The sequence below is a fragment of the Vipera ursinii genome (assembly GCF_947247035.1).
Source record: "Vipera ursinii genome assembly, chromosome: 2".
In the NCBI taxonomy this organism is placed as follows: domain Eukaryota; kingdom Metazoa; phylum Chordata; class Lepidosauria; order Squamata; family Viperidae; genus Vipera; species Vipera ursinii.
Genome location: NC_139513.1, coordinates 135,571,740 through 135,590,619, shown reverse-complemented (window position 1 = coordinate 135,590,619; position 18,880 = coordinate 135,571,740). Strand labels below are relative to the sequence as shown.

The 18,880-nt window shown below is 39.2% G+C and overlaps 1 protein-coding gene across 8 annotated transcripts in view; it reads right to left on the bottom strand.

Annotated features, from left to right (window-relative positions):
- BPTF (bromodomain PHD finger transcription factor) overlaps positions 1 to 15,227 on the bottom strand; it is an 83,503-nt gene extending 68,276 nt beyond the window's left edge. For 4 of the 8 annotated variants that reach the window (XM_083355419.1, XM_083355421.1, XM_083355420.1 and 1 more), the window contains exons 1-2: positions 14,307 to 15,226; positions 2,866 to 3,688 (exon numbers count right to left, since the gene is read on the bottom strand). In XM_083355419.1, coding sequence (XP_083211545.1) covers positions 2,866 to 3,688; positions 14,307 to 14,991 — 1,508 coding nt within the window. In that variant the 5' untranslated portion in view covers positions 14,992 to 15,226. Of the gene's footprint in view, positions 1 to 2,865; positions 3,689 to 14,306 lie in introns of those variants that run through there. The other 4 variants (XM_083355416.1, XM_083355418.1, XM_083355417.1 and 1 more) reach the window with 2 other exon arrangements.
- Positions 15,228 to 18,880: the final 3,653 nt, after the last annotated feature.

Sequence of the window (18,880 nt, the reverse complement as noted above, 5' to 3'; positions counted from 1 at the left end):
GAACAATTTCTACAAAAATAGGTGGAGTGCTGGGTACAATGTCCTAAATATGGGAAGGAAGTAGCAGTGAGACAAAAATAATACTGGAACCATCAGACCATTTACTCAAAGTTTGTTCTGAGGTCCCCTGAGGGTTTATCAAGACCGAGTGCTTTGCCAAACTAAAATTATTTGCTAGATATTGAAGATATTTGCAAAAAAAATAAAATAGTGTCACTCTTCTCATTATTTTTTGATTATTAAAAATATAGGGTTTTTTCATGAAAAATATTTCATTTATGTTAATATCTAAGGGGTTTAATATTATTTTTACATGACTCAATAAATTTAATATTTTAAAAATGCATTTGAAATATAATAATAATAATAATAATAATAATAATAATAATAATAATAATAATAATAATAATATGTAGTAGTAGTAGTAGTAGTAGTAGTAGTAGTAGTAGTAGTAGTTGTTGGAAGGAACCTTGGAGGTCATCTAGTCCAACCCCAATAAATGATAAATATTGATAAATATAAAACACACATAGAGAGAAACTCTTTCATGGTCTTGCATAATTTTTAAAAATAAGAAGAGGCCTGATAGCAAAAAGTTTAAGAAACACTGCATTAGCTCTTCTCTCCAGAAGATAAAAGAAAAACCAAACAGACATACTGGCAGTATTTGTGAACAAAGAACCCTGGCTTTTTCATGATGAGGCTGCCTGTTAACTAATCCACACAACCTGTACTTTTTCTGCTTTCAGTTATTGTAACTGCTAATGTTTAATAGATTTTCCAAACAAAACTTTTTACAAAAGAGATATGGTTTGTCAAGAATATCAAATCAGTCTAAGGCAGGGGTGTCAAACTGGATGTGTCATGATGAAACTGCGCCCACCCCATTGCCGGCAATGGCAAAAAAGTCAAGATACGTCGCGACACATCACATGACGTTGCGAGTGTGACACCCCTAGTCTAAGGAATCTTCTTTTTGTCAAACAAGTGAACACTTAGAAAGGAAGAACTGACAATAATTGAAAATTCTCAGTTTAAGAAGAATATACTCAATTAGTGCTTTCTTAATTCAATGAATTTGGTTTAGCATTCTACATGAACATAATCAGTGTAAATTTGTTAAGTGTAAATTGTAGACAAAAAAATATGTGGCTTTCTCTTCACAAACAGCACATTAGTTCATTTGGTTTAAATACACTCCTTTGTGAATAGAAATATTGACCATCTTAGTTACAAATAAAACCCAAAAGAAACTAAAACATTGAGAATATGTTATGAAATTAATCACTGATTAAAAGAAATTAAACATTTCAATTCTGTTGAGAACCGAGAGCCACCAGAATCATAATCAAGTATAAGGTAAAGGTAAAGGTTCCCCCGCACATGCGTGCTAGTCGTTTTCAACTCTAGGGGCCGGTGCTCATCTCCGTTTCAAAGCTGAAGAGCCAGCGCTTGTCCGAGGACGTCTCCGTGGTCATGTGGCCGGCATGACTAGATGCCAAAGGCGCACGGAACGCTGTTACCTTCCCACCGGAGTGGTGCCTATTTTTCTACTTGCATTTTTACGTGCTTTCGAACTGCTAGGTTCGCAGAAGCTGGGACGAGTAACAGGCGCTTACTCTGTTACGTGGCACTCGGGATTCGACCTGCCAAACTGCCGACCTTCTGATCGACAAGCTCAGTGTCCTAACCCACTGAGCCACCACGTCCCTTCGAGTATATCAGGCTATAAAAAATCCCCATATCCTCTCATGTACTTTGGATTTGTGCAAGTGCCTTGTCTGACTTCTGTGAAGGTTGGCAAACAATACTAAAGTATAATGTAGTTTTTTTTGGGACAAGCATGATAACCTCACCTATATTATGGCTTTGCAATATGTCTAAACCAGGTCACTTTGGTTTGTCTAATAAATCATAATGTAGTATTATGTATGATTAGACCAGTGATTCATTAGAATGTCAACACTTGATTCTTCGGCAATGTCCTATTCTTTGGAATCTTCGGAGGCAAATTACACGTTATTATTTTTTTTAATCTGGAACACCCTTATGCCTAATGCAGTACAAAACCTATTTCTTTTTGTCATAATAGCCCTGTGAAGTAGACTGGGCTGAGAATAGGTGGCCCAGAATAAGCCAGTGTGTTTCCAGGGATAAAAGAGAGGCTCTCCTTGTTCTGATTTCAACACTTCAACCATCACACCATACTGGCTGCATGGTTATTCAGAGCCCTCATTTCAAGCTTCTACCAGACCACCACAAAAAATAAAACTGCACTTCAGGTTCATTGTTGTCATCATTATCCTATAACTGCTTGCTGCATTTTAAATTATATGAATTTGTTACCTGGGTTTTCATATACAAACTGCAAGTAAGATGAAAAATGTCAAACTGCCACTTTGAAGAAGCAAGTAAAACATTCATTTCAGACACAGGATGTAAATAATACTATAAATTTAATATAATTTTATTAATTTAATTTTCTTTTAACTTCTGTATTATTGTATGTTATTGTTGTTAGCCGCCCTGAGTCCTTCGGGAGATAGGGCGGCATATAAATCCCAATAATAAATAAATAAATAAATAAATTGCTTTCTTAAATTTAAAAAATCCTTAAGAGCACCACTAACACAAAAAGGAAAAAGCAAGTAATCTAAGCTCAGATAACAAGTTTTAAAACTGCAAAATAAGTGTCTGGCGTTTTTCAGCTACAATTACTACAATCCCTCCCCCCTCCAAATAATACGGAAATTTTGTTTAATCTTATTAGGAAATATAATACATGAGGAATGTTAAAAAAAATTAAAATATCAATCTTTTATTAAAAAGATATATAATACTGATATGGCTAGAATATGTACTTACATAACAATCCTCCTGTTCAGGAACCAGTATTTCCGCCTGTTTCTATCATATCCAATAGGTTCATGTCGAATATATGGTTTATTTTTTTGGATTTCAGCAATACAGTCTGTTACACCAGGCACCTTGTGCGCTACACAAACCTCACACTGCCATTCATCCTCTGGGACCTCTTCAAGAGGCGGTTTCACACACTCTAAGTGGTAGACAGCTGAGCAAGTTTCACAGCACAGCAAGTCTCCCAGTTTGTGACAAACTCTACAATGGTCGTCATACTGTATAACGCCTTCAGACATTAATTCCTCCCGTGCAATGTTTGTTGTCAGAAACTGATCCACTAAAAATTGCAGAACTTGAATTTTATTTTCAACTGGTCCATAAGGGTAGTCCTCTGCCTCTTGAAAAGGAAGAACATGATGATATTCCTTGTCACTCTCACAGTATACCCGCAAAACCTCCGGCCAAGTCATCCCATCTATAAAATATAACGTGGAATTAACGCTATCTTTGAGGTCAGCAGGTCCAAAGGTAGTATTTGAAGTGTCCTCTTCACGTAAAACTGCTTTTAAAAGCACTATGTGCATCTCAGCCATCAGTGTACACTGTTCTTGGCTTACTAGAGCAGCACAGAAGTCTTCAAACCGAAAAGGGGACAAGCGTAAAACAGTGCCAAAGTTCCGCAGTACCTCATAGATGGCAATAACATTCATGATATGCTCATTAGGCACCATTAAGTCCCCTGAGGATTTGGGCAAGTCAAGAAAAGGGATGTCTTTTTCTTCCAGGATTGGAGAATGCGGTCGATGTATTCTCTGTCGCCTTCTACCTATAAATGAACAGCAAATAAGTAAGAAGGTGATAATAGTGAGCAAAGCAGAAATATCCTGAATTTTCACGTGTTATAATATTTATATATAATATTATATTATATAATAATAATAGTCCTCAACTCACCAATTCATTTAGTAACCGTTCAAAGTTACAATGCCACTGAAAAAAGTGACCTAACAATCGTTTTTCACAGTTACGACCTTTGAAGAATCCCCATGATCATGTAATCAAACGTCAGATGCCTGGCAACTGGTTCATACTTGTGACTGTTTCTTTGTCCCAAGGTCATGTGATCACTTTTTGCAACCTTTTGACTAGCAAAATCAATGGGGAAGCCAGATTCACTTAACAACCAAGTTACTAACTTATCAACCGCAGTGATTCACTTAACAACTGTGGCAAGAAAGATCATAAAGGCAAAACTCATTTAACAAATGTCTCTCTTAACAACAGAAATGTTGGGCTCAATTGTGGTCGTAAGTCTAGGACTACCTATATTTAAAACAACAGATATTTAATCAAACTTCATGAGCAGGCAAAACATTTCTGCCTTTGGTTGTTTACTCTCTGAAAAAAAAATCATGATATAATTAGCTAAGACCTGTTGCTTCATTCTAGAATTCTAGAAAAATCTATCTGGAAATTTAATGTACCTTAATTCAGGAACCAGATAAATATGAAATATCTTCATATTCTAAGGGGAATGCCTACGGACTTAGACAAAGCTTATCATGTAAAATCAAATATAGTAATAAAAGTATGCAAACATTATTTTTACTGATATCTCTACTCTTGCTAATTTGATTTTCTTCAGAACTGAAGAAACTTCTTGGATGAAAAGCGAAATGTCTTCCAGGAAAAACAAAGTCCAGTTGCCTTCTGAAAAAGCACCTTTGGGACAACCATGACCTAAATGACTGAGAATCTTCATAGGCATTTAACTATGCACTATACTCAAGGAAGTTTGCACTATAATTTGCAAATTACTGGTCCATGTTTGGACTTGGGGATTCTCATTCAAAATCAGAGAACTGTCATGCATCATTCTTTCTCCTTCTGAAGGCTCCTTCAGAGAAGAAAATGTAACCTCCCTGTTCAAAAACGCCAATTAAGACTAATGAGATTTGAATATCTCAATAATAATTCTAGACTTATATGTTCCCAAAGCATATAAACACATATACAGTCCTGCTGATCCTACTTTCAAATAAAGATAGGACGGAGCTAGACTGTTTTTATTTTTTTTCATCCCCTTCCCTCTACTGTTGCACAGTAGTTCAAATGAAGGGATAAACAATTGTTCTGTTTCTTTGGCAGAGGTCAGGCTCAAGTTGCTGTCTGCTCTTTTACCGGTGTATGTGGGAAGGAAGATGCTTGTCACTTTTCTTTCTCTTTCCTGTGAGATTGGGGAATGGAGGAACTTTTTACTGGTCTACTGTTGTTTCATAACCATGGCAATTTCCAGGCTTATAGACTTATAGACTTCAAATCCCAGTGGAATGTCAAAATCTATATTAAACCTTAGTTTGTGGACCCAAATGAGAATTCTGAGCAGATGAAGCCCACAGACCTAGAAGTGGTCAAGTTTGGGAAAGCCAAATAGTTGCATAACAAAGGGGAAATGGACAAACACTGCCACTTCCTTTTGCCTCACCTGAATGGTGCACTCATTCCAACTCTGCAGATGATTGTTGTAGTTGGTAAATCACTATCTAAGGTTGAATATATTTTGTAGTTCAACTTTGGCTTATTCAGCAAATAATGGTTAAACACACCATAATTCAGGACAAGGGAGTCTACTCTTCTAAATAAAAAAAACTGGCTACAATATTTATTTTGCTACTCAGAGCAAAACACTACTAGCAAACAATTAACTGTTTCTAAGTAGCTTGACAAATAAGAAAATTAAACTGTTGGGACTGCTGCAATTTACACTCAAATCTCCATTCCCAACTGCAGATATTTACTGCTGTGTGTGTGTGTGTGTGTGTGTGCAAAAAAAAATCCTAACCTAGAACATGGTTGAGAGTGCTTGGGAGCCTGCAGGAAAGGGAAAGTGTATGTTTCATAATGAATGAAAGGGCTAAACTGGATGTCCAATGGGCGTCACCTAGGCTGTTGTAGTGCACATTAAAGGAAGAATTCGCAGGCTGGTGATAACTGCATTATTACGCTCCAGGAAACATTGACCTGAACCAGAGATGAGTTCGGAGAAAAATTACGCAACATTCTGAATGAATACAATCCAGAACAAAAATGTATTCTTCTAGCTAACATGAATGAATTGGTGGGAACAAGACAGATGAGTACTGAAAAAAAAAATGACTGGACCATTCAAGGAATAAGAATGGATGAGACTAGTGATATACCTCTTTAGAAAAAGTTCTGTTTCATTTACAGAGTTTAAGTTCAAGTCTATTCATATGTATGTATGTACATACGGATAGACCTCAAGGTAACACAGCAATTGGGACTGGAATTTCTGTCAATAAGCGATGCAGTTGTAAAGCGTATCATACAACATCACTTAGCACAGTCAATCCTCATTATTGTTGTCAGCCGGAAGGACCATGTTGATCCAAGCCATTTCTAGCTTGGTTGCTCCCAGTCTGAGCCTCAATAAGATAAGTGATTGCTTCCTCTTCAACCTGCCTCCCCCCTACGCTTATCTCCCCCTCCATCTCTGTACTTCTGGCTGCCACTACTACTGAAGTGTGCTGGCTTGCAAGGTGGCTAGAAGGGCAGAGATGGGAGGAGGAAGATGATTGGGGGAAGCTGAAGTGTCCCTGTGGATGCAAATATGGGTGGGCTGCCAAGTGCCCAAATTTTGATCATGTGACCATAGGGGTGCTGCCACAGTCATAATTTTGGCAACTGAGCATAAATACCATTCATTCAGCACAGTTACAGCTTTGAGTTGTCGAACAAATTGTTGTTAAGCAAGAACTTCCTGTATATCCAATGGAACACAAGTCTAAAGTATGACCCATTCGATTATGTTAAAGGACTGAGAGAAATATGAAAGAGTAAAATAATGAAAGGTTTTGAATGTTGAACAGACCAATTTCTGGTACTGTCAAGGTTGCCCTTGAGAAAAATTGACATGGAAAGAAAGAAGTTAAAAGAAATGAGAATGAAAACAGAATAACTGCAGAAAGAAAAAGTACAATCCTATATGAAAAGATACTGGGACTCACATTAATCTCCCAATATTGCAAGTAGTTTAAGTGGATGTTAGATAAGTAGCCATAAATGTTGTGAGAATATCAACAAATTGCAAGTGTAGAATGTAAGTGAAGAAATGGTTAAATGCATATGCAGTTTATCTACAAAGTGGCAGTTGCTTGACAATTGGAAAATACCCAGGGCAACAGTTGATATAAAAGGAAAGATAGCAAGAGTAAAAATAAATATTCAGGTGGATTAGTTTCAGAAGGTGTCAAAATTCTGAATGAAAAGATATGATACATGAGACTGAAAAAAGCTGTACAAGGTAGTTTTCTGCAGAACAAGGAGTTATGTACCAAGTTTTTGCTCTTCGGCAGGTAATTGAAAAATGTGTACATTCAAGTGAGAAAGATTGTGTTAAATGTATTAATTTAGAGAAAGCACTGATGTTTCTCAACCTTTTTTTTTTTACCCTGGAGGGACCCTTGAGATAATTTTCAGGTCTCAGGAACCCCTACATAAAAATGGCAAAAAAATACAAACACAATTAACTTACACAATTCCTTGTTTTACAATGGTATTTAACAGCAAAGCAGCATGCCAGCAGTTAAGAAATAATTTATAAAAATCCTTACCACTGCAAGCACTAGCACTGCAAGGTGTACAAAGCAAACAGAAAAAAAACCCTTTATGATCTCTCATAGAACTCCCATGTATGTGTGAAAACAATACATTGCTTAGGACAGAGGTCCTCAACCTTTTGGACACCAGGGACCGGTTCCGTGGAGAAAGATTTTTCCACGGACCGTAAATGCGTGGTTTTGTGTGCTGCCTGCATCCCATGGATGGGGCTTTGCTTGTTTGTGTAGACCAGTTGCTGGCATGCCACGGTCTGGTACTGTTCCACGGACCAGGGGTTGGGGACCCCTGGTTTAGGAAATAGTTCAACATTAAGCTATAAGACAAGACAGTGTGGTGTCCATTTGATTATTTATGGTAACTAAGGATAAATTACTTGGAATGTCTGTCTGTCCAAAGAAAGAAAATGGCTATATATGTGCTTCTGCTAAGCGAGAGCTGGGTATATTAGGCGAAACCAAAACGGACTACAGTCTAAATGGGATATTTGGGGTACTTAAGAAGTGATTTTTGCTCTCTTTTTCAAGATGATGAGATGTAAATGGATGCAAACTGGACTAAAAAAAGTGATTGGTATGAATGAAAAAAGTTTATTAAAGTGGTTTGGTCATATAGAGAGAATAAGGCTCAAATTGCAAAATAAATATATGAAGTGAATGAATCAAGGGGAAGGGGAAGACAAAGAAAGTTGCAGTTAGATGGAGCTGAGAACCTCAAAATGAAAGAGGCAAGAAGTGTGAAGAACAAAAGGCAACTGTATGAAGCAGTTGTTAGGCACAGAGGAAGCAAGGATAGTTTGTAAGAATAGAAAGATATGGGGGTATAAATTAGTTTTAGCTGTTTTCTTTGTCTAATCTCATGCTTTTAATTTCTTTGAGCAATTATTTCTTACTCCTTTTCTACTGTCCACATAATACTGTTCATCTCAATAGAAACAGCACAATGGGTACAAGTGTAGATGTACAATGTAAAAGTAGAATAACCTAAATAATAAATAGCAAAAATAGCTACTGTATATTAATTGTTTGAGATAGACTACATAGTTATAACCTTTTTTTAAAAAAAAGCAAAACTATTTTTTTAACTAGTGGGGCTAAGAAAAGGAAGAAATGAGAAAACTTATTTTATTCACTCGTTAACTTTGAAACATGTACATATGTAGAAAAGACTGTTTCTTATATTCTGGGAATTAGAAGATGTATTATAAAGTCTAAATAGACTAAAGACTAAAAATATTAAATATGGATATGAGAGCTACCAAAGTATAAATCAATCAGAAAAGAATATTAGCTGTCTCTAGCAAAAAGGAGGTCAAAGTTAGCAACTTTTTTTAAAAAAAACAACAACGCAACAAATCTAACATATATACAAGGAGAATCCCAACAGGAGTTGGGATGGGAAGCTTCTATAGTATATTCAGAATGAGCAGAAGCTTCTGTATTAACTTGAGCCCCTTGAAAACATGTCCTAAATATGTGTTCTCCACCTTTCAGCTTTCCCACAACTAAAACTTCCTCTAGAAATAAAACTTCCTTGATATACCATACACAGTGATATCATTCAGCCTTTATTTTGCGATATGCCTCAAGGATATTATAAGAAGCTTTATTCAATGCTTTCCTGAAGGCTTTCACATCTTTTTCATAATTTTTATTTAAAAATTTTTGTATGGGTGCCCATTGTAAAACACAAGTCTGGATGGCTCATAGTAAAAACTCACAACTATAAAAACCATAAAACATAACCAAAACCTGGCACCTCAATCATTCCCTTGGGCTGCCACAACCCAAAATACCCTCACTCTGCTCCAGTGTCAGAGTAAAAAGTCTTGCTGGCCTTTCACAAGCACAATTTATAGATTAGGGTTAATTCAGAGATTCTCGAATTCTGTGATACCTTGACTTACTAAAACTTCCCTTATAAAATCAGCAATTAGTTTGATATCAAAGGGATTCCTTAACCCAGGGGTAAGCAACCTTTGGATTTAAACTCCCAGAATTCCTGAGCCAAATCCACAGATCCCAAAAGGGCCACAGTGGCCCACCCATGTCTTAACCTATTCCTGACCCCTTGATAGTCAAATCCTGTCAAAATTGATTTTACTAATGTCTTAATCCAAACAAAACAAACTAAGTTAGGAGAGGGTCCTATTTGTACTTACAAACTTGAATTCTTTTTTAGCACTACTATGGCCAGGTTCTTTTAGAGACTCTGAGCTGATGATTTTGTAAGGCAGGACAATCCCTGATATAGGGAGTGGTACATAGTGAGTCACAATTCTTATTTTTATTGCGCTAGTTTGAGAATCCACACAAAACTAGAGGCAATGGGTAATTAAGGCATGCTAAAGACCAAATAAAGTGTAGATTAGATCAGGGCTTTTCAACTTTTTCACTCATTGTACCACTTTTAGGATATGGTAACATCCGAGTACCACCAGTCGCCTAGCAAGCTGTCAAAAACTTGTCCCCCCCCCCAAAAAGGGAAAAAAGTGATGAAGTACAAATAGTCCTCGATTTACAACAGTTCGCTTAGTGACTGTTCAAAGTTACAATGGCACTGAAAAAAGTGCCCCCCAAGCCACAGCCTGCCCGCCCAGCAGCGCTCTTCTTCCTGTCTGAGGTTTTGTTGTGAGCATTTATATTGAGGATTGGCAGTGGGGGTGGGGTGGGGGGGGCTGGGTGTTTGGTTTTTATTCCCCCCCCTTCTGCTGGGTGGTGGCAGGTTTTGGTCACTTCACCTGACCCTGGGACACTGACCATCATAAATATGAATTAGTTGCCAAGCATCTGAATGTAAATCAGAAGACCCTGGAGATGCTGCAACATTCCAGCTGATCAGCACTTCTTCTGGGTTCAGCAGAAGCACCAGGATCAGTGCCGAGCTCCAGCTGGAGCCTGGCACTGATCCTGGCGCTTCCGCTGAGCCCTGCAGCTCCAGCCATCTCTCGTTCAGGTTTGTGCGGTGCTGCCACCGGTTCAGCTCATTCCCCTCCCCCGCTACCACTTTTCTAGGATGGTTGCGTACCACCTGCTAGGTGCCAATGTACCACAGGTGGTACCCGTACCACTGGTTGAAAAGCCCTGGATTAGATTTCCTGATTAAAGGAGCGAACTTCCAGTATACAAAAAGGAAGGGAAATAAAGAAGAGTTATTGACTGTACAATGGTTCTTAGTGGTCAATGCATCCTTTTCTAGATGGTCACAGAGCAAACACTTAATCTATCCTACACTTTTGCTCTGTATTATTTTTCATATGATTGGTTTATAGTCTTTTTTCTCTTTCAATAATAACATCAACAAAGTGGTCATCCATTGGATTCACCCATTCTTCAAAAATTCTCAAAGGTTATACCAACAGCTTTAAAGTAACATCTGTAAACGTTTGAGATCTCTTATCTCGAGAGTTTTACTCGAAGGTGCTGTTTTTCAAACCACGCTGGGCAGCTTCAATCTCTTTCCAAGTCAACCTACAATTCCCAAGAAGAGCAGAACCAGAGCAGAACAGTACTTCTAATCCACAACTCTCTCAAATGCTAAAAAAGGATACTATCCTGTTTCCTTGAAAATAAGACCCAACCGGAAAATAAATCCTAGCATGATTTTTCAGGATCCTCGTAATATAAGCCCCACCCCAAAATAAGCCCATCAGCCAAATACCATATTTCCTCAAATATAAGCACTAACCAGAAAATAAGCTCTAATGCGTCTTTTGGAACAAAAATTAATATAAGACCCGGTCTTACTTTCAAGGAAACACAGGTATGGTCAATGATATCAAGTCTCAAGAACAGACTGAGAGTATTACCACAACCATATGACTCTCTTGGTAAAAGATGATTTGTTAGGGCACTCGAGGGCAACTCCGTATCACATATGGGTCATAATACTTTTAAGGCGAAAGATTTATACGACCTGAAGAGAAACCAGTGTGGGTCATAATATTCAGTTTCCTCTAAAAGGTTCTCTGGAATTACAGCATCCTTATCCCCCTTCTCTAAATATGAAATAAAGGATACAAATCTATGATTATTAAAATTAGTTTATTAATCAAGCTGACTAGGGAATTGTTGCTTCTCATGTCTCATTAATAAGTACCACCCCCAAAATGACAACTTTTATTAATTTTCTATGTGAATGGCTTCAAGTTATGAAATTCCTTTCCCTAGAAATCTGCTAAGTTTTTTACTCCTTCCCAGCGGATTGTTAGGTTGTACATCAACATCTAGGTGAAGAGAAGGGAAGCTCCCTACCCCTGTTCCATCAGTGAAAATAGCTACTGCTGACGGAACCAAGCCATGGGATATTACCATTCATGCTTTACGTTTACTTCTAAAGAGTAGTGGGCAGGACTACTTGTGTACAATTGAAAGAAAAATACCGACCCAGAGAGATATGGCACAATTAGGAGACTGAGGAAGAAATATAAGTAATTCTCATATGCTTTTTGCTTTAAATCAGGGATGTGCAAAACTCAGCGATTCAGGAACCAAATATTCCAAAGTACTTCTGAGAATTATGAACTCTGTTCAGACAACGCTAAATCTCTTCAGTGCACAGTTTCGGCACCATTGCTTGGACTAGAAATTCCTTCATGGTGGCATGAATCTATCTGGATTGCAAAAATTTGCAAATTTCTATGCTAAATTATACATTAACCAGAGCTGATAAAAAACAAAGGCAGGACAAAAATCTATAAAGTAAAAAAAATGTACTTGGCTCAAAATAAAAGTATTTTCTAGAAATATTTGGCTCTTTAGCATTTTAAGAAAACTTTTTTTTAAAAAAACTGTCATTAAGCTACAGTAATACTGCATATATGTGAACAATACAGGACAGCAGGTAGAAACAAAATTTGCTAACTAGCATATTGCTGCAGTCAATGAGATTTTGGTCAGGTACATTCACTATAAACTATTAAACCTTATTATCACTGATAGTTAACCAAAGCAATAAGAAAACTCTGATATTAACTCTGGAAGTAAAATCTATCTACAAAATAAAACTGGCTACGCTATCTGATAGTAGTCATCGAGAGTCAGGTAGTATACAAGCTTGATACATTATTATATTGACAAGAACCTTTACTTTTTAATCTTTAAAAATGTATAGAACAATCTTAAATACAATGTCTATAGTCACACAATTAGTGTTATATAAAAATAGTTTACACAAATTAGATGCAACTCTGAAGTATTAAATAGGTATTAAAGTTCATTCAAAATCATAAGTGCATATGATTAAAAATGCATTCCATGTTGTGAGCATGAGTAAACAGTTTTGTTATTTGCTTTCCTGGAGAAGCATAATTATCACGTCTCCTTGAACAAATTTAATTCAAGAATCCTAGTTAAATACTGAATTGTTTAGAATATTTCCCTTGTCACTGAAGAAGCAAAACAAAGAAAGATCAATAAACACTGAACTGGTAAAAACATTATCTGGGTAAACAAAGCTTTATACTTATTTATGCAATCTATTCTCACCCTGTGAAGCAAGGAAAGCTTGCTTTATAAAAATTGGAAAAATTAGCTTAATGTATTTGGAGGGATGGCAATGATACCCTTCAAATGTATGTATTGTAATTCCCTTATTCCCCAATCAGTAAAATCCTACTTGTGATTTACAAGAGTTTTGATTTAATCTAAATTAAGGATGATAGGCTGGAAAAGAATGATTTAGGTATTCAGAAGACCCCAAATATATCTATTGTATCTATCATTGTATCTATATATTAAAACATAAAACAATTAAAAATCCACACCAGTTTTACACAACCTCAATAAACTGTATTTTTGGTAAATGACATAATTTCCCTTGAACTAAAATATTGTACTTTCAACTTATCTAGTTATGTTAATTTAGAAACAGAAACAAAAATTACCCACAGAACAAATTAAATCCATGTCATCTCCCCTAATAACATTTTGCTTGAATACAATATTTACTGAGAAGTTTAAGTTCAATGGAACTCACTTAAGACATACTTAAAGTTAAGTGTAGCAGTGTGTCAGATAACGTTTTATATAATTTGCACTCCATTAATACTTATTGGAAATAAACTGTAATCGATATCATAATTTAAATTATATAAGCATACAATGTGGGTTCTATCAAGAGCAGAAAGCAAGCTCTAACCATTATCAATTTAGCAAAACCACAGAAGAGAGAGGCCAAATAAGCAACAGCTTTCAGTGATCTCATCCCGGTTTACAGCGGAAAGCTACTAAAAACAGCGGCCAACATCCAAAACAAAGGTGCCCATTTTAATTTGAACCACAGAAGCAGGCTTAACACACACACACTTTTTCCCCCTTAACGTTCAGGAGTGTTATCTTTTTAAGGGCGCATCTGCCTTCCTCCAGCTGACTCCGCAACTCACCTGGACTGTCTGTGGACAGCAGAGCCCTGGTCCCTTTCCAAACCTCCTACAGCCAATATTTACCCACGCCACCTTTCCCCCCAAGCACAACAGGATGAGCTCCCCCCACCCTTCCACGGCTTCCTTTGCAGATCTGGCATTGTTGCATTTCAGGCATCCGCCGCCCTGTTTTTCGAAAAGTCCCTTCCGAGTCTCGCTTTCTCCGCGTCTGTTGTTCGTCTGCATGCAGTCGCCACCTTTCCGTCGCCGCGCTCCCCCACTTTCCCCCCCTCCCCGCTTCGGCCGCCCCAACCAGCCCCTCGCCGGACCAGCGGAGCGACGCCCCCCTCCCCCCCCCCGCAAAGGGCCGATCCCCCCCCCAACACACCCACCACCCAGGGCCACTCCCCCCCCGGCTCCCTTTCTGACCCCCCCACTCCTCTACCTGGGGTACTGCTGTAGGTGCTGTGGCTCCTGAAGCTGCTCTCGGTGCAATAGCTGGCATCATCCTCGTCCTCCATCTCTTCGGGGTAATCGGAGTCGTCGTCGTCGTCCTCCTCCATGATCTCCTCCTCTTCCTCGGAGTCTGGCTTCTCCTCCGCCTCGCCGTCCTCCTCGTCCTCGTCGGAGCCCACGCTCTCCTCTTCCTCCTCCTCGGCACTCTCATGATCGTCGTACACTACTTTGCTGCCGCCGCCGCCGCTCCTCCTGGACGAGGCGGCCGCCCTGCCTTGGCTGCTGCTGCTGCTCCGGCTGCCTCCGCCTCCTCCTCCCCCCGCCGCCGCCGCCGCCGCCGCCGCTCCAGCCCTACCCCGGCCCCTACCGCTACTGCCTCCCCCACCAGGGGTGCTGCTGCTGCCGCCGCCTCCCTTCCTCCTGCCGCCCCCCCTGGAGGAGGAGGAGGAGGAGGCGGCGGCGGAGGCCTGGCCAGCTCCGGACCCCCTCGACCTGGGCCCCGCAGCCCCAGCCGCCTGGGCCGAAGCCGCCCACCTGCCCCGGCTGCTGCCCCGCAGTCTGGACCTCAGACCCCCGATGGGGCCCGGCGGGGCGGGCGGAGCCGGGGTGCTCGGCCGAGCGGGGGCCGCCGCAGGCTGCTGATGTTTGGGCGGCCTGCCTCGCCGGCCCCGCATCGCTAGCCGAGGGGGGGGGGCAAAGAAGCGAGGGGGCGAGGGCACTCGGGTCCGGCGGGAGGCTGCGGCGGGGAGCCTCCTCCCCGCGGTCGGAGCTCTGGGGCAGGGAGGGGGCGCCACCGACTTGCGAGGGCCGAAGGCTCAATTCGAATCGCCGGCGTCCCGCTCCGGATCGCCACCGGCCGCCATCTTGTTTCTTCGTCTCTGCCTCGGATCGCTCCGCTCTGACTGGGGGAAGCGGCGGCGGCGGCAGGCCCAGTGCGCCTCACGTGACCAGCCTCCTAGGCCGGCCAGCGCCGGCGGGGGGCGCCGGAGAGCTACGGCGGCGGCGGCTGCCCTCGCTCCGGTTCCCAGCCATCTTCGATGCGGAGCGAGCGACGGGTGCGGCCGCGCGTCCATCCTCTCGGAAAGCATCCCGCCTCACACATCACCTCAGACACCTGTTAGCCCCCCCCCCCATAAGGGAGATGCCCTTTCTTTCCCCCGCCCGTACGTCGGTTTATGCCCTCAGCAGGCACCGTCGCTTCCGATAACGCCGAAGAGGTTTTTCAAGCCTCGGTTGCTCCGTATTTACTTCCTGAAATTGCTTCAGATTCAGAGCCGTTGCCGTTTACAAGTGGAACAGCTTGGCGTCAGAAGTTGTAGGGGCTTCCATCACTGGAGGTTTTTAAGAAGAGACTGAACAGCCGCGTGTCTGAAATGGCAGAAGGTGTCTCCTGCTTGAGCAGGGAGGTGGACTAGAAGACCTCCAAGGTCCCTTCCAGTTCTATTCAGATTGATTGCTTGCTTCACACGAGGTTATACATGTGCATGCGAAGGAAAGTTTGTAGGAGGTATGCAAAAGTGTCAGGCTGGTTTCAAAAGAGGTGGCGTGGAAACGCAATAACAAAATTATGCCTTCCTTGGCCCATTACTTTTGTCATGGGAGGAGGAGGAGGAAGAAGAGGAAGGAAGGAGTACAAGAAGAAAGGTATGAGATGAAGTAGAAAAGTTCAAACCTTAAACAAAGTAATAATGCATCTAATTGAAGTGCTTTACATATTCCAGATTTAGAAGATCGACCTTAATCCTGGCAGCTACTTCCTGTACTTATCAATCTACTTGTTGGAGCCATTCTTGACCTACTTGTTTTTCTATACCTGCACACTGGATAGAACCATTTTTTGAGAATTTTAAAAATTAAAAGATTTTACAAGGAAAATAAAAACTGGTACAAATTAATAAACAATAACAAAGGAAAGGAAGAAAGAAAAGTGCAGAAAAGCAGAACCAAAACCAGAAAGCTTTCCATTTCTCCTTCAATAAATACAAGCACAATTACAATATTCTCTCTTATTCTATGAGTATAAAAAAGCTCCTTTTTCTATTATCCAATTTTTTCTAATCATCCAAACCACATCATGAATTCCTGCTTTCTGTTTCATGCAAAAAGTCTTTAAGGTGTTCCAGTCAGTCATAAATAAATACACACATACACACTAATCAAATATATTAATTTAGCTATCTGCCAGTTCCATCATCTTCAGCCATTCCTCAGTTATGCTTAATGTTAAACCTTTCCATTTTTGAGCATATAATAGTCTCACTATGGTTATAAAATATTAAAACAGAATTCTGTGACTTTTTCTTGTTTTCTAGCCATTAATCCCAAAAAAGTCTCTGATTTCAACTGTACTTTAATCTTTAAAATTTTCTGCATGCATGGGTGTATGCATATCCAACATATTTTAGCTTTTTTTGCATGCCTATCATGGGAAAATGCTCCTTCATGTTAATCCTTTCAGCAAAGATTCTAGGTACTTTCTTTCGTAACAAATACCAATGATACATCATGCTATAAAATTATTTTTAAGGCTAGAACATAGTACTAAAAAGCAATATATTGTTTGCCTAGAAACAAATCAATTAGGAAAAAAGATGTGAAACATTTGATTTATAAAATTTTGGATGAGATACTCAGGAGATATTATATTAGGAAGAGAAATGGAGTTCCTTTGTATATTAATCAACTAACCCAGATCTTGTTTTAATTGATGAAAATGGTAGATACGTTGGAGCAGAAGTTACACTATATGAACTTAAACCTATGATTTGGAAGTACTGTCAGGTCCACTCTCTGGCCTGGATTTTTTCCTATGATAACTGGTGCATGATGCAGAACTGGAATAGTTTCCCCTCAAGACTTCTATGAAAAATATTAAAATTAAATATTTCAATTAAAATTAAAGTTTAGTAATTTTTCTAAAGGATTTTTAATGGATAGTTTAGTTGTTTGATACATGTCAGAAGAATTGTAATTCAAGAGAATATACCTATTTTTCAGAAAAAAACTTCCATTTCAAGAAAAGTGTGATTTGAATTTCAAAAAAACTGACTACTAAAAATTCAAGTTTGGGTGGTCAACATTAAAGTTTTGACCATTGAAAACTGAAAAATATTGTATTTGATTTTGTAGAACATTGTCAGATTATAAAGACAAAGCTATTTGCAGAACTGTTTTTGCTTCATCAATTGAAGAACTAAGATTTCCAGTAATTTTTGAATGTTTAAAAAAAGAACCTAGAATCTTTTTAATTTCTTCTTGGGAAATGTGCAAGAGTCTTATGTAAAATATTTATATGTATATCCCATCTATATTGTTTTTATAAATTTGAAGTCTTCCTCCTATTTTCCCAACAAGAACCCTGTGAGATGAGTTGGGCTGAGAATGATGGGTCCAAAGTCACTTGGCTGGCTTTTGCATTTAAAAGTTGGACTGGAACACTCAGTCTTCTGGTTTCTAGGTGGTGCCTTAATAATTAGACAAAACTGGCTCTCATGTTTTAATTCAAGCAATCTTACTACTTCAGCCTTTATTAACTTAATGTTGATACCAATCATTTTCCAAATTGGGATAGCATTTCATTTTGACAAGAGCAGAGTAGAATGTTCATACCATGGGATTTTTCTTCCTCCTGGTTACTTAATAGAGGCCCTAATACAGTACTGGAGAAAAGAGCCCTTACATAGATAAAATAGACTCCATGCCAGTCCCTTCTGCAAACTTATGTAATTATTTATGAACCTTCTTAACTGGACGGTGACACTTGCAATGCGAAGTAAGGCCTCTAGAACAGCACCACTTGTTATTCTAATAATCACTGGAAGTCAGGCAGCATGTAAATTTAAATAATAGGGGATAAATGATTCTGGGTAAATTTCAGATTCTTAAATAGCAGAAATTTGTTCAGGTTTTATCAAATAGAAAAACTGAAGGAGCGATGAGTCATCTAGTTTCCACTGAAATTGAGTCGATTTTGGATTGGATTTGGACAAATTGTAGTTTTGATTAGATTTGTGAATACTGTATGATCGCCCATCTTGAAACCAATCAGTTTATTGAATGAATGGCTAAATCTGTTCATCTACTGGAAAAAGCCATTATAGGTATCTTTTGAATTATCTGTCACACTTTTCTCTGAAACCTAGGGGACACTGTGCCACCCAAACCAGTCTAATAAGAGTGCCCACTAATAGATGGACTGTTTTGAACTTGGCAATACATTATTCCCCTTTAGATTTCCCCAACTATCAGCTGGAGATAAAGCAGTCAAGTCTCTATCTTCTTAAGCAATGAAACTTGTCAAATTATGACAAGTTTTGACTTGCTCTGAGGGTTCATGTCTCTATGTTCCTCAAGATGTAAGATTAATTTACATATTTAAGTTTGAATTATTATGCTTCTTTTTTCCAGGTCCAGCTTAGGTGCAAGTTAGTTTATAAAAGCCATCTTTTTCAGATTTTTGTAGAGTTTTAAAGACTTTAAAGACTAAGATAAATGTAGAACCTTGAATTCCTGCCACAAGTTCAGATATGAAGCTAAAAGGTTGTCTTAGAGCAGGCCTAGGTG